Source organism: Poecilia latipinna, unplaced genomic scaffold (genome assembly GCF_001443285.1).
Source record: "Poecilia latipinna isolate Pla-1442-1.1 unplaced genomic scaffold, P_latipinna-1.0 Scaffold1910, whole genome shotgun sequence".
Lineage (NCBI taxonomy): Eukaryota > Metazoa > Chordata > Actinopteri > Cyprinodontiformes > Poeciliidae > Poecilia > Poecilia latipinna.
In genome coordinates this window covers 77,459-99,602 of record NW_015114526.1, presented here as the reverse complement: position 1 = coordinate 99,602, position 22,144 = coordinate 77,459, and the positions used below count along the sequence as shown (strand labels likewise).

Here is a 22,144-nt window from a genome sequence, read left to right as displayed (position 1 = left end):
CGTTGTTTGCTCTCTGACTCCCCCTGCTGTTGTAAACAGGAACATCATTGAGCTAAAAATAAACCTCCATCTGATCCAGCAGCCAGTAAAATGTTTATCTGCCAAAGTCAGAAGTAATCAGACCAGTGGATTTATTATTAATATGTTATCCATATGGTTAATATTATATGACCTGAATGAAAGAGGCTGTTCACGGATTTATTATCTGTGAGGAGAAAAACTATTAAGACACAGATAATGTGATGATGTTTATCGTTTCTGTCTCACATATTTTTTCACTGCATTAAGATGAAAAACAACATATAAAATAAACACATATCTAAAATTAAATGAGAATAAATCTATTTGTTTTGAACTGAGTCCATATCAAACCTCCTCCCATACATGTGCATCAATTTTCCTCCAGAATGAGGAAAATGTCATTTTCAACCGTTTTTGCCATTTCATAACATGTTTCTATTATTTTAATTCCTGCTTTTATTTTATTTCCCTTTGTGATCAATTAAGTATTTTTTTTATTTAACCACAAAAATGCTAAATAATTTTTAAAAAAAATCTCTCGTTTGCTCAGTGGTGAGCAAACTTTATAAAAGGTTCTGACTTTAAATCACTAACGGCCTGCACCCACTGGACATTTAGCTAATGCACTAAATTCAACATTCACTGCAAGTAAAATATGTATTATGTTTTATAAAAAGTAAATTACCTTAAACAGGCACAAATTTATCATTAAACATTTAGCAGGAGCTTCAGGACGGCAGCCTGGGATTTTGTTGCTGTTTAAAGAAATCTCTGTTCTTCAGGTTGGACTTTAATGTTTGGATGATCCAGCTGATGTTTCTTTGAGCAGCTGAGAGTTAATGATGAAACCAGCAGACCCACCCAGCATCTATTTAAGCTGCTTTAAAAGCTTCATGTCTCTTTCTGCTTCAGCTCCATGAGACCAAGACGAATGTAAAACTCATCTAGATGCTTCAGGTCCTCATCTTTAGTTCCCTTTGGTGGCGTATCAAGGCTCAGCTGATACATGGCTTCCCTTATCTGTGAAGTCAGGCTGTGAAATTTTTGGTTTCTGTGTTTTTGCAGGAGAGAAATTCGGTGTTTCCCCTCAACGACACTCCTAAGTGAAAGGAGCAGCGGCCGTCCCTCTAAATGCAGAGATGCCATTGTGTAGAGAGAGTAATGAAGCGTAGTGAGAGGCAGCGGTGGCAGCAGCAGCAGGGGGCGGTGGAGCCCCCGAGACGGCATTAATGCTCTCTGTTCCCTGTCACACTCTGGATTCACCGACCAGACGAGGCGTCAGGAGGAAACCTCAGCAAGACAGAGACCCTGTTTCCTCTATGAAATGTTAATAACAGATTTAATCCTGTCTGACCCTCTGTGAAGGCTGGATCTCACTAGTAAAATGTGATTCTTGTATTTATGTAGACGATTAAATAAGATCACAACCTTCATGAACATTAGCTTAATGGACAAAAATCAAAAACTAGTTTGAGGAAAACAAAAAACCCACAGGAGAGACGGAAAAGTTTCAAAGATGAGCGCTGGAAAAAACCCTCTTACAGGCTGTTGTCACCATGGCAGCAGCCCGCTGAGATCTTCCCTTCATTTCTGGCTTCAGCATCACGAGGTGAGAACAGCGGCTGGTTGGCTGCTGAACGTCTGCAGTGGCTTCTGCTGGTGGCAGCTGCCAGGCAGGCTGCTCATCGTGGAGCCGGGACCAGACCTCCATCCTTCTGATGCAGCTTTCCCTGGACGTCACCGGCTCCAGGGCAGCTGGTTAAAACAACCATAAACCTGCAGGTCACCGGCTCCAGGGCAGCTGGTTAAAACAACCATAAACCTGCAGGTCACCGGCTCCAGGTGGGAACGGATGTAGGAGAGGTTGGAAAAGTTTAGTCATTTTACAATCAGAAAACAAAAAGTGGTGTCTCATTTTTATCCCCTTTATTTTTAGCCCTAAATAAACTGAATATTAATGAACAAACAGAAATGTGTGCAGATTACAGATGTCCACCCAACGGACAGATCAAAACAGGAACCAAAGGAGCAGTGAGGAAGAGGAGGGTGAGGAAGCACAGCGAGGAACAAACGGAGCTTCAGCCTCAGATCCAACAAACAGCCAACAGTGGAGAGACTACCAGCCAGTTTTCAGCTGGAATCAGCACCAAGTGGTGAAACTGAAAAATCATATATTTATCCAGTCAGTGAAGGCAACACAGGATATTTTAGAATCAATCAAGTCAAAGAAAGTATTTAAATTGTAAAACATGTCCATGGCTGAGAGAGAGCAGATAACAGGAAGGCTAAACAAACAACAAGGTATTTTACTCACATCAAGACCGCTGCGCTAACCATGCTAATGGCTAAACTGCTTAATGATTTTGTCTGTTTGAAAATATTACTAGCAACAGCGACTGCTCTATAATGTGATTAATTTAAACAGTTAGTGACAAACTGGAAGGCTAGAAAATCAAAGTTTTTTCAAAAGAAAATTGTCTCCAAACGTCTGATTGTTGGTTATCAGTAAGAAAAAGATTGCTTCAGCTACTTCTGCATCCTGAATTCATCAGACTAATATCAATTTACACACAAAGATTCCTTAGCGCTCCAACTTCAGGCCTTCAGACATTCATCCAGAGTGTTGCATAATATCATTTGTTCTCTAGTTTTGCTGTAAACTGCAGCTGCCTTCTCGTTTGTTCCACAACAGCCAACAGAACCGGAGCATAAAAGAGGAGAAGCGTCTCTTTCCCCAGCAGGATGGGTTCATCTCTCAGGATGAACCGTTTGACCTTCAGGTCAAGGTCGTCTGAGCAGCACCGGGTCAAACCTGCCAGAGATTCTGACTCTGTTCATCTGCTGACCAACGATAAAACCTTAATTTAATCAACAAGGAAATCCTGTTTACATTAATACAGAAACTTTATTAGTAGCTTTACGTCTTTACAAAAAGAGCTTCATGTTTGTGGTTTACAGTCTAAATATTCCTACCACAACTATTTAATAAAAATAACCAGATTTAAAAGTCCTTCTTTAAACATTTAAAAGTACTCACATATTTAACACATTATTATAGACACATTTATATAAACTGTCTTTACATGAGATAACAGAGTAATCAATGACGTTTCCTGTAAATGAATATTTGAACATGTACAGTGTTTCTACGATGAGTTTATATCTCTATATGATGGAGATGTTAGTCAAACAGCTTTTTCCAGATGATGTGAGACGATAAGCAGAAAACTTCTCCTGCCTTCCGACCCGGCAGCTTCTGCTTTAAGCTATGTACAGATTTCAGGAAACAGATTCAAACCTCACAGCTCTGATGTTCACCAAATGATTACATTTCCTCTGGGAGAAGCAGAAATTGTCTCTGCCTGCAGATTAATGCTGGAGTTTCTGGTTGACGCGTTTGAGTTGGACAAAGAGACGTTGGGACTCACTGCTGCTTCATATGACGGGTCAGAGATGTTTCTGATTATTGCATTTCTGGACCACATGTGGTGCTCTTCACTTTCTGAATCTTTTTCTTCTAAATAATAATAATTGTTTCAACAGAAGCTTCATGCTTGGCCTCCTGCAGCTGCAGCAGTAGAGCCGGAAACCTGAAGGAGCTGCAGAGTTTTACTGCGTTTCTCTGCTGAATAAAACGTTTTGTGTTCCAAATATAAGTTTTGTGATGAATGGGGTTTGACATTGGTATGGATGATCCTCCACACATTTTGCTGACCGGTGTGTCTGAACAGACTTTGCTGCTCAGACCCAGTTTTGCTCCGTCAGGCTCCAGTGAAGTCAGAGCTGAATCTCAAAAACACATTTAATCAGAACCGAATCCTGACATGGAGAAAGGTTTTCCTTAAACATCTGGTTTTACGTCACTTTTACATCAGATTCGCTCTAATTCATTTCCCTTGTTACTTCTGGAAGTCTCTTCAGGTCAACACATTACTAACATCATTTAGTAAAAACTAGTTTCAAAGATTTTAGTTTTATTTGTGCTTCTAATTATTTATCGCCTGAAACTGCAAATCTTAACTAAACCTAACTAAAACATAGTTAAATATTCTGTAGGTGTTTATTTATGAATGGTGATGATTGTAAAGTGACCGATGCTTCAGTAACTCAGCTGGCAGTGGAGAAACATTTTGGATTTTAGGTTGTTATTTTTCTCTCCTCTCGGTCAGATGTGTCAGAAGTCATCTGGCTGCCTTCGTGCTGCTCCAGTCCTGCTAACATCCAGTGGATCCAGTTCCTGCTAACATCCAGTGGATCCAGTTCCTGCTAACATCCAGTGGATCCAGTCCTGCTAACATCCAGTGGATCCAGTTCCTGCTAACATCCAGTGGATCCAGTTCCTGCTAACATCCTGCTAACATCCAGCTGATCCAGAACCTTCTGGATCAGCTGGAGTTCTCCACCTCTAAGCCCGGATTCCTTCCAGCCCTGTTCCGTCCGCTTTAGCCTGACTCCAGTCCGTTCATGTAGAAAGTCTGGTCCGGTTGGAGAGGTATGAACACTATTCGACCTCTGACCTCTGGTCCTCCAAACCTCGCTCTGGGTTGATTGAAGTGAACTCTGGTTCAGTTCAAATTCATATATGAACACCAAACAGAACCACAGCAGCTGGAGCAGATGCTGGAGTTTTGGTTCCTGTAGAACCGGGTCGACCGGACCGTCAGGAGGAGAACAGCTTTACGTTGTGAAATGTGGAGCAGCAGCTCAGCGCCGGGCTTCACCCCGACAGAGGAAGCTCATTCAGTGTCCATGTCAGAAACACCTGGATGACTCCAGACCCGTTCTGGTTGTTTCATGGATGCTTAAGATTTAACCAGAATTTGGACCCAATTTAATCTTTTTCCAGTAACTAGAAAGCTGCTGTTCAGGGAAAAACACACAAAAAGACATTTAAGTAAAACAAATTGCAGAACAAAGAAACATAAAGTTAATAACCATCTTATATAAACATAAACATCTTCAGTTAAAGAGACGCATTGAGAAAACCAGCCTTCCTGTTCAACGAAGTCAACACATCACTGTCACGGATCAGACCTTTGATCTAAACAGATAACAGAACCAGGTGAGAATCAGAGGAAGGTCAGTTCAGACATGGGGGATGTTGGTTCTGCCGAGCCTCGGTTCTGTTTCCACACATAAACCATCTGGATGTCTATCAGAAGGTGCAGGCGTAGACCACGCCCACCACCACTATGTTCCCTATAGTCGCAATGATGGCGATCCACAGCCAGATGGCGTCGCTGGACATGGACTGCTGCTCGTCTGGCTGGCCGTGCACCGAGGCGGCCGAGGCCGCCGCGTTGACACTGGCTGAAGAGTTGAAGAGCGAATGCTCGCCGCTGTAGTCGTCATTGGGTGAGGAGTCCATGAAGGCCCCAGTCATGACTGGGATCTGGAACCACAGAAAGATTCAAATCGGTTAGATTTTAGGCAAAAAGAAACAGCAGAACCAATAAAATATATCAAATAAGTTTGATTTTTCCACATGGCTTTTATTGAAGATGATCTTTTAGCATTGCCATGAAATGGACACTCAGTTTCCCGCCTTAGCAGAAAATTGGCACAGATAGTTTGTGTGATACTGATAGTTCATTCTGAACCCAAAATGAAAACCACAGAAGGTTAAGCAGACTTTTATCAGGAAGTAACAGGAAGTAGCTGTTTACTCAGCAGAGATGGATTACTGGGGATTGTTTCACCTGCAGGACAGACAGAAACCAGGAGTGTGAAGCTTTGGAGAGCAGGAACACCTCCAGCCAGGTCAGCCTGTTTGGTCTGACCATCACTGTGTTTATGGCTCTTAGATCAGCAAACATCCAGATCTGATAGACAATCTGCCACTGAGTGCAGGGATGCAGGAGGAGGAACCAACCAGCAGCTGCCAACCGGATGACGTTTGTCTCCAGCTGCGCTCACTTAACGCTTCTAGCATTAATAATAAGTTAGAGGTTTACCAAACCTTTTCTTTGGTAGAACATCTCTCTGTGTTTTACGTGACCAAACTGTGTCATGTCTCTTCTAAATAACCGTTTTCACTGTGGAATGGCCTGATTTCTCCAGCCATGGACGGTCGCTCACACTTTAATTAATCAAAATGCTGTTTGTGATGCGAGCGCCGGAGTGTGAAAGGAAAACAGAAAATGATTTCAGCCAAGCAGGATGTAAAACTTCTGATGAAGAAAGAAATGAAAAATGTTTCCTCTGAGATTTTCACTCAGAAGCAGCAGAGCAGAACCAGGTTCTGATGTTCATTACTTAAACTTTGAGCTCCTCCTGGAGATTTCTTCCTATCTCGTCTTTAGCAGTCTGAATTATTTTCTCATTTATGTGTCACTATAAACAGACGTCTATCATGCAGCCAGCAGGAAAAGCTCAACAGCTTCTTGTTTTTATTTATCCAGGTAAAGAAACGACAGAGGGATAAATCATATTTCCTGTTGCGTCAGAAGGCAACAGATCAGAGATGATTTATGGAAAACTGAGCCAAACCGGCTGAAACCAGACATCCAGGTGAGATGAAGAAAACACGTTTTAAAAAACAAGTTTTCATCTTTCTGTGTCGTTCAGGTTTACCTTTTAATGATTTAATTTATCACCCAAAAAGCTGCTTTATATTGTTTAGAAAAATAATCTATATGTTTAATTTATCCCAGAAAAACAGATATTGGTGAGTAAAAATATAATTTAATCTTTAACATAATCCTGAACTATTTCAATTTGCTGTAAAAGTTTATAAAATTAACCTTTTATTTTTAGGTGTTTTAATTAAAGCTGATGAAACCAGAAAAGTTTGGATTTTAAGAAAGTTTTATTATTACAAAATATTCAGATGTTATGTTACAGACAAAGAGAAACCAGCAGAGACACGGACTGATAAACCAAGCTGGCTGTTCGCTGAGTGCTGGGTTCCACTGATGGAAAGTTGAGTGGAAGGAAAACATGTGGTTTTCCTTAAGGAAAAGAGGTTGATGCAGCCAAAGTTAGAAATAATAATATGTATTTTGTCATTTAAAATGATGATGCATGTGAGTTTTATTCAGTGAAATGATTGATAGGAACAATCTGAGGTTTGGTGCCACTGAGCGGAGCCGGCCCACTCATCCTAACCAATCCTAAAACCGCTCAGAGGGATTCTGACACACAGGAAGAGCTTCTGACTCGCTGGTTCCACCGCCGACGTGCTGCTCTCACTGTGGCGCCTTCTGGTGGCGAATAGAGACATGACACACACCGGGATCGCCTGCTGCTCTCATGAGCCTTATGGAGGCAGACAGGCAAGAAGCTCCGCTCCTCACTGAGGCTCTGGAAGTGCTGATTAGTTCACCATGTCACAGCATTTCTGCTTCTGACACACACAGACACGCAACGTTCAAGGTCAGCAGGGATCAGCAGCACAAAGATGTGAAACTGAAATACAGCAACGAAATCAAAACGTTTCTGAGACGCTCAAGATGTTAATCTTCTTCAATCAAGACATCAATGTAAAAATCAATCAGTGGGTTCAGAACTCACTCATTTAAACTTCACAGCCTTCAGGCTCTCAGGCTGCAGCTGATCTTCAAACTGCTTCATTCACTGCAGCATGAATCAATCTGCCTGATGGACGGAGCCCATCTGATGGTTATATTTCAATCTGCTCAGAGACGATGAGCAGAGCGGTAACAACCAGCCTCTCCTTGGGGTCATGATTGCCTCCTACCCCGTCAGACAGCTGACGCTTTCAGCCGTGTCTCCATTCTTCATATTTATGTTTAATTTATTAGTAACTGGTTGTCCACAGAGTGAGCCGTCTGCAGAGGAAGTGCTCTGAATAAAACGGAGATGAGAACAAACCAAAAACCTAAATAAATATTTGATTGTTCAGCTTTGATATTTCTGGAGACCAGACTGTGTGAAAATGAATTTACTGGAGAACATTTAGAGGAAATCCTGGTGGGAAACGTTTCCTGTATGCAGATGTTGCCGAGGCAACAAGTGGAAGAAAAGGAAAGACAGCCTGCTGCGTTCTGCACTAGATGCAGAGGATCCAAAACCTAAACTCAGTACGAATAGAAAACACTTCAGCATATTTTTACCCAAGTTAAAGTAAAAATACTCCTAAAAGTCATTAAAAACATAAAATTAAATGCATCCAGCTCTGATCAGATGTAGATAATATTTATGCAGTTTTAATTGGATTAAATGTTTTTATGACATGAGGCAAACAGAAAATGCGGATGTCTCAGCGCTCCAGTGGTTCTGTTGGGTTCTTTGACCCTACAGTGAAGCAGTGGAGGGTGATTAGCTTTAGCGGCGCTAGCTGTTAGCAGTGTGCTCTCTGCTGATTGGCTGACGCAGTAATGTGGCCACAGAGAGCAGAACCCTGCGTAGCTTCACTCTGAACACGTCCGGCTCCGGATGACGACGGTAATGAGATTTAGCTCCTCAGCTTCACTTTTCTCTCCAGCAGAGCAGCTGGATGTTTACAACAGATTCCCAAATGTCTGCCTGAACGTCAGCAAAGTTTTCTGTTGTGATGCAGAAGTTCATGTTCCAAACCATAAAGCTTCATCTACTGGCTTCAGCCGACAGGATGTGACGTCACAAACCAGCAATGCAGAAAAACAAAATCTAAACCATTAAAGCAGAGATAATGAGGAAACGCTGCAGAAACAACAGAGCTGGCCTTTCGGTGAGCAGATGTTGAAGGCTGAACTCCTCGTGTCGTAAATCTTTTCTCTCAGTCGTTCTCCATCTCTGAGGTGTTGAAGCTTCTGGTTACCAGGCAGATTTACGGCTCTGCTGCCATTGATTTTCCTCCAGTCTCAGCGGCCAGCAGCATTTTTAAATAAATCTTATAACTCAATAGTACAGGAGTAGCCTGAGTGATTTTCTCCTGACGCCTCCATCAATCTGTCAGAGCAACAGAAGTTTGGTGTGACGGAGAAAAACTTATTATACTTCTCTAATAACACGAATGAGCAATAACTCCGGTTCATGTTTCTCTCTGGACTGAACCTGGACCTGAAATTACTTCCTGTCTCATTATTGTGACTCATGGTCAGAGCGGAGAGGAGGACGATGGGAAGGTGGTCTTAAAAAATGCAGAATGTCATCTTAACATGTGGAGGTTGATCATTTGGCTAAAAATATATTCTATTGTTTCAATTAATCATGGAGAATATTAAAGTTTGATTTCTGATTCAGAAAGCTACTAAACCGTTCACACACACACACACACACACACACACACACACACACACACACACACACACACACACACACCCCACTCCTTGTTCCGGTCTCCGTCCAGAGACCAGATGATGGACCGCTCTGCGGGCTCCATGTTCGGGTCGAAGCGTGGCGGCTTCATTCAGCCTGGTGGTTCTGCCGGTCCATGTTTGTTTCATCCTCCTGGTCCGGTTTGTGATTCTCTTTGTTCAACCTTGAGCTAATCCAGCAGGCTGCTCACTCCTTCCCTCTGTCCCACACTCGGGTGAGGATTTGGATTATGCAGCAAAGCTGACCTGAATTTCTGCTTCTAAGAATGATCATAAAAATTTTAAGAGTTTGTTCCAAAAATTTAACATGAAAAGCAGCAGAACAGCTTGAAAGCAGAACCAGCAGAACCAGCAGCCGAGCCTCGATGCTGCTCTGGTTCTCCAGGCAGTGTTCAGCTTAAAGGTTTTACTTTACGTTCAGTTTAACTCCAGTAAACTGATGCGTTCAGCATCGGTTCCTGACCTGGAGCTCAGGCTCGGTTTGGTTCCAAAACTGAGTTTGATTTTCATTCATCTGCTTCTCTTCTCTTAATATCATGTCCCATTAATTACTGCCTTCCTCAGCATCAGGTTTCCTCCTGTGGTTATATTAATATTTACATTCCTAATTATAATTTTCAACCACCACAGCAACTTGCAAAGTCAGTCATTGCATATTTACACAACATGAACTCATGACTGCCTGCAAAAGGCCTCCATAAGGATTTTATCTAATGAGCACAAACTTCAATCTGGGAAAATATCAGTGAAACCTTTTCCTGTCTTTTTTATCAAATGGACCAGAATCTGAAATACAATTCAACAAAATGTATTTTATTTACAAAAGTCACATTTTTCTGATTAATCAGATGCATGGAAAGAGGAAAATAATAAAACAAATTTTGATCTTTATGATTGCACTACAGTAAAAAGTAATGTTTGTTATTGGGGGTTTTTTTGTTACCAAATAGTTGAGATATCTTTGAATGTTTGTTTTATTATTATTATTTTTTAGTTTTCTTACAATAGAAAACCCTAAACAGGGTCAGCAGCAAATAAATCTGATATTTATACAATATTTACTCCTCGCATTAAGAAGAGCTGCATTTCTGATTCATTAATTAGGTCCAGTATAGATATTAACACAGAAACAGCCATCAAAGATTCCTGCATTTATTCATGACATGTTGATAATGAACCTCATTGATTTTCTCATCATATTGATTCATGCCCTGCCTCCTAAACGCTTCCCTGTGGAATGAAGGAGAAACTGTAGCAGCTGTAATTGAAAAGCCCCAGGATTAGTGTAAGCAAATGAAAGTGAGACGCGCCTGCAGGACTCCTCTCATTTACCAGGGGAGATAATTAATCAGGAGAGCTCCGGTGGCAGCCAGCAGCCGTTGGACAGAAAAACGACGAGATCAGGGGAAACAGAAACTGAGGGGATGAACATGGATTCAATTTATACCTGACAGGAAGCTGCTGTGAGACAAAGCCTGCATACGGTGGATGGAAATACGGGTCTGTGGAAAAGTATTTTTTTGTCCTTATTTGAACCACTTTTTCTCACCAGTTCTCCATAAAAAACCAGGAGCAGAAGCATAAAACCTGAAACTTTCCAACCACAGGTTGTGATCTATCAACAACAAACTTGTTGGGAGAACGAGGAGGAGAAACAGGAAACTGGCAGATCAGGAACTGAAGACAAACTGCAACATAATTCCTCTCACACTTTTAATTTCCCTCCATAATCAAACTTCAATCAGAGATCGACTTTATCATAATCATCCAAACAGCCGAGTTATTTATGCTTCTGCTGCTGAGCCAAAGCTTTAATAAGGACACTCCATATTAAAAAATGTAACTTAATATTTTAAAGTTTTCTCTGGATGGTCACCATGGTGACGTGTAACAGATTAACACAAAACGTGACCAGGTGTGAGGCAGCTAAACTGATTCATATAAACATCTAAATGCTGCAGTGAAACTCTTTTGCATTTCGCTGCAGAATGTTAAATCTTCCAGCAAACTTACAAACTCTGTCTGAAGATTTTGCAAATATTAGAATCAGGAAGGAAGTTCAAACTTTTTCGGGCCTGATCTGATGCCCTCCTCCTCTGTGACCTGCTGCTCCTCCAGAGTTGGCTGGACTCTGATTATTTAGACGTTTTTTTAAGTCAAAATGTGGCGCTGGAGGCTCAACTACATTTCAGATGGATGTTTGGAGTTTCACTGTGAAAAAACATGCAAAGGTTCAGGAGGTGTGGACGCTCTGAAAGCCATCCAGAACTTCTTAACCGACTCCAGCTGGTCAGCAGCTGTGAGGATGAGTCAGTGGGCCGGCCGCTCCAGGGCTCCCCGTAAAGCTGCGCTGCAGGTCGGGCTCAGGCTGTGCGTGTTTCAATGCAGGACGAGGCGGGTCGGGTCGCTGTCATGAGTTTGTCACACATGTGTCATGTTGGCCCAGTTAGATCTCAGATCTCAGGAAGCGTCCAGTGGCTCCAGCAGCCCGTCCCTCTGGATGGACGCTGACATCACTGTGTGTTAGCGTTAGCCACCGTTTGGACCAACAGCCGCTTATAGAAAATGTGACAAAATGCAAAAACAGCCAATCTGTGCACAGATTATTCAGAAGGAAAACACGAGGCTCATGTTTATTACCCCAGCCTTCTGTCCATCAGTCTGTGTTATGAATAAATGGATGGGTAGCCTGTCAGGCTCGGAGATGGATGCTTATTACAGCAAGCAGTTTTTATTCCAGAAGCTTTTTCTGCTCCAGCCAAACAGAACTCAAATCTAATGAAGAGAAATTGTCTCAAAATTAGAATGGAGTATGAATATGTTTGCATTACCTGGCTGGTTAAACAGATTCCAGCAACAAATGCTGCAGGGGTTACGCAATGTTTACAACAGGGCCCTGAAATATGCAGCCAGCATCATAACATCATGTTTGATAACACATAATCCCACCACAGGGTCTGTCTGCAACGACAGAAACAATCAGACAATTAAAAAGGTTTTAAAATCTTCTATAGAGAAGCTTTACTCAGGGAGGCTCAGAGCAACATCAGCGGTTCGACCTGTAATAACGTCTGCAAGCTGGAGTCTGAAATCCAACTTATGAACTGATTCACAGCTCCGAGTGCCGTCGTAAAAAATTAAAGACGTAGAAAAAGGAAATCAAAGCTGCAGTACTCCTCTTCCACTCATGCATAACAGCAGCATGCCCAATGATTTCCATACGTAATGTAACTGACTCAACAGTAAGTGCCTGATTCATCAGATGGGCATTAAAGCTGCATGCGCCTGAAATGAGAGGAACATTCTGATTTGTCTTGAGTTCAATATAAAAAGCTGCAGCCTGTTGGAAAAATAACAGCTTCTATAAATCTGATGGTGGGAAGAAGCAGAAATACAGAAAGAGGAGAGAGCGGCCCTGAAGAGTGGGGGGTCTGCTGCTCCTGCGTTTCTCTCAGTGACAGCTGGGATCAGTCCAGCAGGAAGATCTAATATTTCAAAGCTTTTTCAGGTGAATGTGGCAGAAATTTACTGTGAGACTGTAATACAGCAAAATGTCACAAAATCAGCTGTTACTATAGTGATGGATGAGACAGACTGCTTCATGATGTCGTGCAAAAATAGGAATAGTTTTAAGGTTTCACAAAATCTTAAAAGTGTGGCATGCATTTGTGTTGACCTCGCTTTACCCTGATACCCCTGAATAAAATCCTGTGTAATTTAATCTGAGCAGAAATGCAGTAGCTCAGTTGTTCTGTAAAAACCTCACAGGTTCATTAGAGAGTTTTCCTCCTGATGGTCCGGTCGACCCGGTTCTACTGGAACTAGAACATCTGCTCCACCTCCAGCTGCTCTGAGTCAAACCAACCTGTTCCCCTCCTGGCCTGTGGGGGCGCTGCACCAAGAACCACTGAAGGAAATGACAGGAAACCTCTGAAGACACTGAGAGCAACTTCCTTCTTCACCAGATGGAAACAAGATGGAGGATTTCTCTCTACTCTTTGGCATATTCGCAGTAGAAACCAGACAATAATACTTGGTAAGATTTTGTGTTTTTGCAGTGCAGTGCTGCACAGCCTCAGCTTCCTGAAAACAAAGTCCAGTAATAAATAAGTGGAATCAGAGGGACAGCGTCTGTCCGACCTGCTTTGGGGAACCGTCCTGATCAAACCCAGCGTCACACTGAGACTCTAAGAGCAGGATTTTCTCCAGGAATCAGTCAAAAGACAGAAGTTACACTGTGATTAAAAAAAAGCTATAGAAAATGGACAGCATTTATGATCTACAACAAATGATTTCTGTCATCTTGTTTGCAGGTCGTAGAAATGTTGAAAGCAGAGGAAGAGTCTAACAACAGCCTGGATCTGCCGACATGGAGGATGTCAGGAAACCACAGGAAATACGATGAAGATCAACGACCTGCAGCCTGACAGGTTAAACCTTCTGCTTCTCTAACATCTGATCTGATCACTAACAGCTTCAGAAAATCTGAAAATCATCTCTCAATGAGTCGGTAATATATTACACACATCATTATGCATAATTCAGAATATTAATGTCAGTGTAACAGGGAACTGCAGCAGATGTTACTGCTTCATACTTTCCTCCTCTGCTCTCCGTTTCAATCATCGCAGGACTTTGTGCAACACGAAGTCACTGAGGTGCAAAAGATTGGCAGATAAATCTGACTGCGAAATTCACAGAACAGAGAAACCGTGAGGGTTTCTGCAGCGTCTGTCCCGGTCCGGTCCAGTCCGTTCCGGTCCCTGGACTCTGCTGCTGCTGATCAGTTATCCTGAATCAGAGACAAAATGAACCGAGAGAAATCCTGGCAGATTTCCATCGACTGCAGGAGAAAATCCAGAGAAGTTTTCAATTTAAATTTTTCACAAACTGTGTTTCAAAGTTTTAACAATAAATCAATTCAAAAGTTATTGAGATAAATGATAATATTGTATCATTTTCAAGTAATATAATGGCATAATAATACAAGTACAATCTCTACAACCTTCCATAAACTTTAATTTCTAACAAACATTTAACACTAGGACTGGAAGATGTTTGAAGTATCCAAAATAAATAAACAAACAACAAATAAAATGAATTATGAAAAATCTGCCCTTTAAAAAACGTTTAGTTGCACCAGCCTGAAGGCTTCAGCATCAGCTGCAGATGGTGCTGCAGCTGGGTTTGAATCCAGTTCAGACGGGTTTGAATCCTGTTCAGACGGGTTTGAATCCAGTTCAGACCGGTTTGAATCCAGTTCAGACCGGTTTGAATCCAGTTCAGACCGGTTTGAACCCAGTTCAGACCGGTCTGTTTGCATGTCCGGCCCATAGAGGTTCCCTCAGGCTGCTCAACGCTACGGCTCAACAATCAAATTCAAGAATTATGAAGGACGGCAACATGAGACGACTTCAGGCTGTGAAGGTCAAGCTGGACGTCCATGACCTCTGAACCGTACATGGTGAAGTGTTAGAAGTTAAAAAATGAAGCAACAGAGCGATGGTGAACTGGACGTTCCATTAATGGTGTGAAACAGGGACCCTGTCCTGGAGGCAGAGCGGCTCTGAGGCACAGATCAACACGCAGACGGAAAACGTGCTGCGACATTCAGGAGCCGGTTATTTTCAGAGGAAACCGACTCATTTATACCCAGACGGATTCAGAACTGGGATCCAGTTGGTAACCAAACAGTGAAGTGAAGCTTCACAACAACAACGGCTGCATGTTTTCCTCTTCGGTCGTTCTCAGGGCTGTTCTCTGCCTTTTCAATCACAATCTCGCTCTCCTTTGGCACACATGGATGTTTTCTCAGCCTACAGCTCTTCAGGGTCATAAAAGAGGAAGAAGACTTGAAAATCAGGGCGAATGTTGAGTTTGTCAAGACAACAGCTTTCACAAAAAGATGTTTGCAGCGAACGCTGGCCTGAAGGGAAATGAACTCCTAAAGATGAAAAGGCTGCAGTTCCATTATTGCTCTCTTCAAATAACCTCCAATTACCGGGACCAGGAGGTCTTTAAAAGGGTCAGTCGAGGCATAAACACATTGTGAGAAGATAACGTGATTATGTAATTCAATATTTTTCTGCAGCCGAGAACAAAGGTGGTCATGATTTAGGCTTTAGCCCAGCTGATCTTTCAGAAAGACTGCTTAGCGAGAAAATAATCTCATTTGTGAACTACTGAACTCGCTTTTCTGTATTCTGCCTTCATACGAGGCAGCAGTGGTGCACAAACAAATCTTCTTATTGAGCCTGCAGCCTGTCTCCGTGTCTCACTACCTTTAATCATCCACTCAGCTGGCACCGGCCCTCAAGGACTTTCTGTTTTAAGATGAAACTTGGCACCAAAGTAAAAAACACAAAGTGGTCTTGCCAGTTCCCCATCAGGGGTTCCCAGAGTTAGCTGGAAGTTCAGATGGCGACAAGCATCACCTCCATAATCCTCCATTTATTCTTGTCTGCCTTCCTTAACCCCAGAAGAAACGCTCAATCCTGACAGTGACTGCAGCTCACATTGATCTAAGGATTAATCCGACTCCAGTCCGTTTGTCTACAAAGTCCAGTTTGTTTGGGGAGGTGGGGAGACGGAACCGACCAAAGAACCAAACTCTGGTCCTCCAAGCCTCGGTCTGGGTTCGGCTGAAGTGAACTCTGGTTCAGTTTGAATATGAACTCCAAGCGGACCGAAGACCCTCCAAAAACAGGAAGTGGACTACAGCACAGGGCATTCTGGGTAAATACAACCAAAGCTAACATGTTAGCCTAGCACTAGCAGCAGAAATGGCTCCTGGTCTTTAGCCTAAAGAGAAATCCTCCAACCGCTAAAACCTGACGCCTCCATCTTGTTTCCATCTGGTGAAGAAGGAAGTTGCTCTCAGCGTCTTCAGAGGTTTTTGTGTCGTTTCCTTCAGTGGTTCTTGGTGCAGCGCCCCCACAGGCCAGGAGGGGAACAGGTTGGTTTGACTCAGAGCCACAGCAGCTGGAGGTGCAGCAGATGATGGAGTTCTGGTTCCAGTAGAACCACATCATCCGGACCATCAGGAGGAAAAACAGCCTAACCCTGAGTTATTTGGATTATTTGGACTCCAGGACAGAGGACACATCTGGCCCTGACCACACACATGCATTGAAGCATGGAAGTGGAAGTGTCATGGTTGGGTCTGCAGAACCTCACCATCTGCTGTAAATCAGAGAGAAGGTGAGGAAAATATGAGACTATCTATAAAAATAAAATCAGAACCGGAACTGGATCCTGTAACAGGACGATGATCCGAAACACGGCAGTAAATCCACCAAGACCCAACTGGACCAAGACATGGATCCAAAGGAACCTTTTCATTTTACGGTGAAAAGGTAAAATGAAATGACCAGAAACTGATGTTTCTGGTCATTTATGTAATGAGTTCAATACGGGTCAGTTTGGGTGTTTAACTGTAATTAAATCGATTTTCCATGAATAAAAATATGTATTATGTGAACATTTTCTTAGAAAGATCTGAACATGTAATGGAGCGTCCTGATTCTTCACATGACTGGAAGTGATGAGATGCTGATGGACTGCCACACAAAGCTCAACATGTTGCTGCTCTCATTTCTGTTTGAGTCAGAAAATTACGGATTGATGGAGAAAAAATCTTTCTGCATGGGTCTGACTTTTATTTATTGTGTGAGAAACAAGCAGACGTCCAGAGCTGCCAGTCAGCCTGATCTGGACAGGAAACACCTGCAGGCTGAGTCTGGCAGGAACCCAGGACGGAAACGAGTCCCGTCCAAAACACGTCAGAGTTAACCTCCACTAGGTCTGAAACACAAAGCTCCCGTCTTCATGCCGACGCTCCATCCAGTCAGAGGCTCTCGGATCACAGAACCATTTATTTCACGGTTTTGGTAAATAGGTCATGAGTGGAAGCTGTAATGCGTGGAGGATGAAATGTTAACCTCAGATTAAATTTAAAGTTAAAATCACGTTTCGCCGAATCCAGAAGCTTCTCTGCTGGACTCAGATCCGGTGACAGTTTGTCTCCTGTTTCTGTTTCTACCATTTCTACATTCATCTGACTTCAGCAAACACTCTGAGGTCAAGCAGCTTTACAAAAGAAAGCAGACAGAACAGAAACATTAAAGTCTTCATCCCCAGAGGATGAAGTCTAATTGAAAGATAAAGAATAATTTACTGGGTTCAGCTGAGCATCCACAGTGACTGTCACCCATCAGGCGCAGCTACAGCCTGATGAATGACGGCTTTTTATTTTAACTACTGAGGCATTAATGCCAAAGGAAAACTATTACACAAACATATTGTACAGACAGCATTTCCCCAAGTTTCTGTGATAAAAGAGCCCAACAGCCAGCTTTGGTCTGCAGCAGGACGCACATGATGCATGCTCCCAACCTTAACTGCATGATCATTTTCAAAAACAGATTTTCATTTCAAATAGATTTAAATGGAAGCTGGTGTAAACCACAGCAGCAATGATCTCTCCAATGAAATGCTGGTTCTTTATTACTAACAGGAAGAAAATCTATAAAAGAAGTTAAAGCAAAAACTCCTTTTTTAAAAGTGATCAAAGTTTCAGTGACTTCTGGGCACAAAACTCCACAGCAGAGAAATTATCTATTTCAATGTCAAAAAAACTGTGAAATTTTCCAAGGCGCCAGGAAGGAAACTTCCTCCAGTTAACGAGTCATTTCTCATCTCTGACTTCTGATTTTTCCCTTTTTTAATGTTTTTTCATGGTGATGTAAACAAATCAAATAGGCATCAAGATCAGGTGAACAGACACAGAAACAAAATGAAATGAACAGAAAAAAATCATAAACAGGCTGGAGAAAACTAAAGTAAGAGGATTCAGCTGAAAACTGTCCAAAACAGAAATTTATTACAAAATTACAATATCCAGAATTATAAACTGCTGGGAAATTCAACAATATGTTTTTAATTCATGATAAAATAGAAAACTTTTCTTTTCTAACTAAATCTGAGAAAAATGCACCTGTGGCTAAATTTTAATGTAATCCTTCAAACTGGCAAAATCCAGAGGAATCAGCAAAGATACCAGGAGAAAAGCTGCAGAAAACCTGAAGCTTCTGTTCATCTAAACAATTATATTGAAGTTTGACCAGAAATGTCCAACAATCAAACCATTCAGGTCAGCTCTGTGTCCGGAGATGAGCAGGTCTGAAATGTGTGAACAAAACATGAAGCTGGTTTGAAGGTTAATCAGTAAAACGAGTTTTAAACTGAAATGAGCAGAAAGGCGATCAGACAGGAAGAGGCCAGAACTCCAAAAGATCCATAAAAATCTTTTTAAAGACTCGTCCTGCAGTTTGATGAAACTAAGTGTGAAATGTTTGGATGTAATGAGGAAGAAGAGAGAAGCTTAAAGCCTGAGAATGACTGCACGGCGGTGGCAGCATCATGATGCAGGAAAGACACTTCACATCCCAGAACAGGAACAATGTGTGGAAATACTGAAGGAAGACATCAGATTTAGACAGGGAGAGGAAACCTCTGCATGTAGTCAGACTGCAGACATATGAAGCTTAGGTCGGTTTGATTACTGCGTCATATTCAGGGGAAACATGTAAATCACACTTCCAGAGTCAGAAAACTCTTGTGAATAAAATCAGAATGATTTTTCAGAAGTGGCTCATAAAACAGAGAGGAGGAGCAGAGCAGAGCCAGCCGAGTCTTTAACATTTAAACGATGAGAAACCAGGCAGTCACCTCCAGGTCAGGTAAGCTGAACTGTTTCTGAACTCTTCTGCTTTGGCCATTCAGGTTTCATCTTTAATGAGCCGCAGCAGCGACCAGCTGTGGAAACAGTTTGGACCTTCAGTAAATCTGATTTTTTTTAAACTACAGATCTATGGGAGGAAAATAGTTCTTATTTGTGAGTTGAAGTTCACCCAGAGGTAAAAACCAAACAGCTTCCTCTGCCAGCAGCTGCAGGCAGCATTTAATCAGCTGTTTGTGCTGCGATAATAAATGCTTCAGTTTGTTGAGCATGTGGTTCTGTTTGCAGCTAAATGTATTTTTCTATTGTCATTTAATATCATCTTTAAATCCCTTCTGTGTAAAATTAGTCAATGAACTATGATCCTTCATTTCCTTTAAAAAAATAACATTAACAACTAAAATGAAAGAAATGAATTGATGCTCTTTGTGATTCATCTGTAAGAGCGTTAAGAAGTGTTTAACAGGATGTAATTTAAAATGTTTTTGGTCTTTCGTGACAAACTCCCACCATCTTCATGAGACTCACAGCCTTCCTGTTATCCTCTGAAAGTCTGGCTCTCTCAAAATGACAAAGTTCCCCATGAAGATTATTTCACTTGTACCAAAACATTTGTCCATGTTGTAGGTGAAATAATCTCCCAGTGAAACTAGAACTTGTTTGTCAGTATTAAGGAGTTATTGACTTTAGAAAAGCTCCCATTTCTTGATGAAAAGTTGCCTGTAAGTTAGTTTTGTCTTATTCCAAGTGTACTGAGATATTGTCACTAAACTGTTTGGTTTTGTGTTTTTGCGGATCGGTTCCTGTCAGACCGGTTCGGTATTTAAGCTCCTGGTTCTGTTTTGCTGATTGTTGGATTCTGTTCTCACCAGCTCCACGTCCTGCTGCCTTCCTGACTCTGCAAGTCTTTATTTTTCATTATTTAAAACTTTTCATCTGTCTATCTGTCAAAAAGTTACAATGTCTTGTTGATTTTCAATTCAAGAGCAACTATGTCTGCAGAAGAGTCTGATTGTTTCCTTTAATTCTTTACTAAAAACAAATAATCAGTCATGATTAATAAATACCTCCATCTTGTTTTGGCCGCCTGCAGGTTTCAGATTCACCTGTTTCTGTTTGAATTATCAGAGAACATGAGTGAAAGTTACATTTGTTCAAATGTTTCTGAGAGTTTTCATGTGTTGGTCTCTGTCCTCCGTGCAGGAAGCAGAGTATTTACCAGCTCTCCTTCCAGCAGGTCTCACAGAACATCTCTGTTCTCGGATGAGCCCACGCCCCGATGCATTTCCATTTAGACGGCCTTGATTTAAGGAAAGATTTGGCCCTGCAGAAAAGCCCTGAGCAGAAAAAAATAATGCAATGAGCTCCTTAATAGCTGCATGGAGAAAGTATGGAGTGAAGCAAACCGCTGGCATGACGAGGGGGGAGGGGGCTTAAAACCAGGCACTAATGGAGACAAACTTAAAAACAGAAACGAGTCGGTACGAGAGGCACACAAACCTTAAAGAAAAAAAATATTTCAGGTTCAAGATATTGAATTGTAACAGTTTAATATCTGAAACATTTGATATTTTGATTTTAAAACAGAGATTAAATTAAATTATCAACCATTTTGTAGTAGTTGTAACTGTAGATTATTTTTCATTGAGTAATTAGTGAAGCTATCTGCTCTGGTAGTCAGCCTGTGGTTGTAGCTGCCTACATATCTTGACATATTTCAGCTGTAAAATCTCTTTTCTCCGTGTCTGAGCTAAATGAATGAGTCTGTGGCTTTAATTAAACTTTAAATGCTAAAACAAAACCTGCAGAAGACAAACTGGAATAATGTTTTCAAAGATTTATGTAGCAAAACAAAGAAAACCGATTATTTGGTGAATATTTCTACCAGTTATCTCTTTATATATTTCTAAGTTTTGATATTGAGAGCTGCAGTTCTGACAAAGGAAAAGTTGCCAAATTATGACATAATATATAATAAAGGACAGGACAGATGGAAGCTGCTCTGGTTTCTGCATCATTACAGTTTGTTTTTCTCAACTAAATATTTCTGAACATCCATATCTGTTTTTCATGTAAACAAAAGAGGAAACATGGAGGGGCTTTATTTGGGCCAGCTGATTGACAGTGTGCAGCAACAGGTGGGGAAGGGGAATCCAACTGGGAAAAAATACTTTCCTCTGACACTTTCTGAGGGATTTCATGGAAAGGATGAGGAAACAAACCGACATGATGGCTTAGAAAACACCAGCGCAGCAGAATGCTCCTCATCTTCCTCCACACGAGATGCAACATGAAGAGCATTATTATACAAAGCAGGAATCGTAATTTTCGCACCAATTACTGTAATTTAGCCTAATTACTCCCGCAAAAGAAGAAACAGGAACATTAGAAAGTATTAAGACGCTGTTGCTCCTCAGAACCGAAGCGAACAGAAACCTGGTGAAGTTTCAGAGGAATCTGCTCTCAATATTATAAAAATAGCGCCGCTCGCCAATATCGGTGTTATTAATAGATGAACTGTTTCCGTCTGAGCTGAGCAGGAAACCGGAAGGCTGACAAAGTGCGCGCGCTCTGACCTGCTGGCCAGCCATACCCATTCAATCAGAGCTGACTAATTAAAGGAAAGTTCAGATCAGCCACCGACCTGCGCGGCCATGAAGGACAGATCCATGCTGCTGCTGCTGCTGCTGCTCCGAACAAAGGCACTCAGTGGAGGATGAAGGTTTGCTCTGCCTTCCCGCCGCTCACAGCATCCAGCCGGTCCGAAAACACACCGACCGCTCAGGCTGACCGACCTCACGTCAGGAACATGGTGCTGAGTCTGAGGAGGAAACCCCGAGGAAGAGGAGGAGAGGCGAAGCTCACGGAGTGATGGAGAGATGTGGGAGAGACACGGAGGAGGAGGAGAAGAGAAACAAGGAGGAGGAGGAAGAGGAGGAGGCGGGCTGTCACATCATAACAGAGGAGGTGTGAGTCCTCCTGTCTCTGTTTCCTCTGGTTCCTCATAATAACTCATCCATATTCCTCTAATCAACATGTGTGAAATAAAACATTAAAATTTATTGTTTTCCAGCAGCAGCTTTTTCCAAAATAAAGAATAAAATAAAATGAAAATACCAAACTA

The 22,144-nt window shown here is 41.9% G+C and overlaps 1 protein-coding gene and 2 long non-coding RNA genes across 6 annotated transcripts in view; 1 reads left to right on the top strand and 2 right to left on the bottom strand.

The window, feature by feature from the left end:
* LOC106935107 (uncharacterized) overlaps nucleotides 1-4,309 on the top strand; it is a 27,126-nt gene extending 22,817 nt beyond the window's left edge. Inside the window, exons 2-4 of one of the 4 annotated variants that reach the window (XR_001421835.1) lie at nucleotides 1,622-1,863; nucleotides 1,958-2,067; nucleotides 2,714-4,309. This is a non-coding gene — a long non-coding RNA (uncharacterized LOC106935107). Of the gene's footprint in view, nucleotides 1-1,621; nucleotides 1,864-1,957 lie in introns of all 4 variants that reach the window. The other 3 variants (XR_001421834.1, XR_001421833.1, XR_001421836.1) reach the window with 3 other exon arrangements.
* Nucleotides 4,021-22,144, bottom strand: LOC106935106 (uncharacterized protein C14orf132). The gene is made up of 2 exons (XM_015015419.1): nucleotides 21,665-22,144; nucleotides 4,021-5,413 (listed from the first exon to the last, which is right to left on the bottom strand). Exons 1-2 carry the CDS (start codon nucleotides 21,689-21,691, stop codon nucleotides 5,177-5,179), a joined length of 264 nt encoding a protein of 87 aa, XP_014870905.1. The 5' UTR covers nucleotides 21,692-22,144; the 3' UTR covers nucleotides 4,021-5,176.
* On the bottom strand, nucleotides 7,021-8,069 carry LOC106935109 (uncharacterized). The gene is made up of 2 exons (XR_001421838.1): nucleotides 7,534-8,069; nucleotides 7,021-7,366 (listed from the first exon to the last, which is right to left on the bottom strand). It is a non-coding gene; the product is annotated as an uncharacterized LOC106935109 (long non-coding RNA).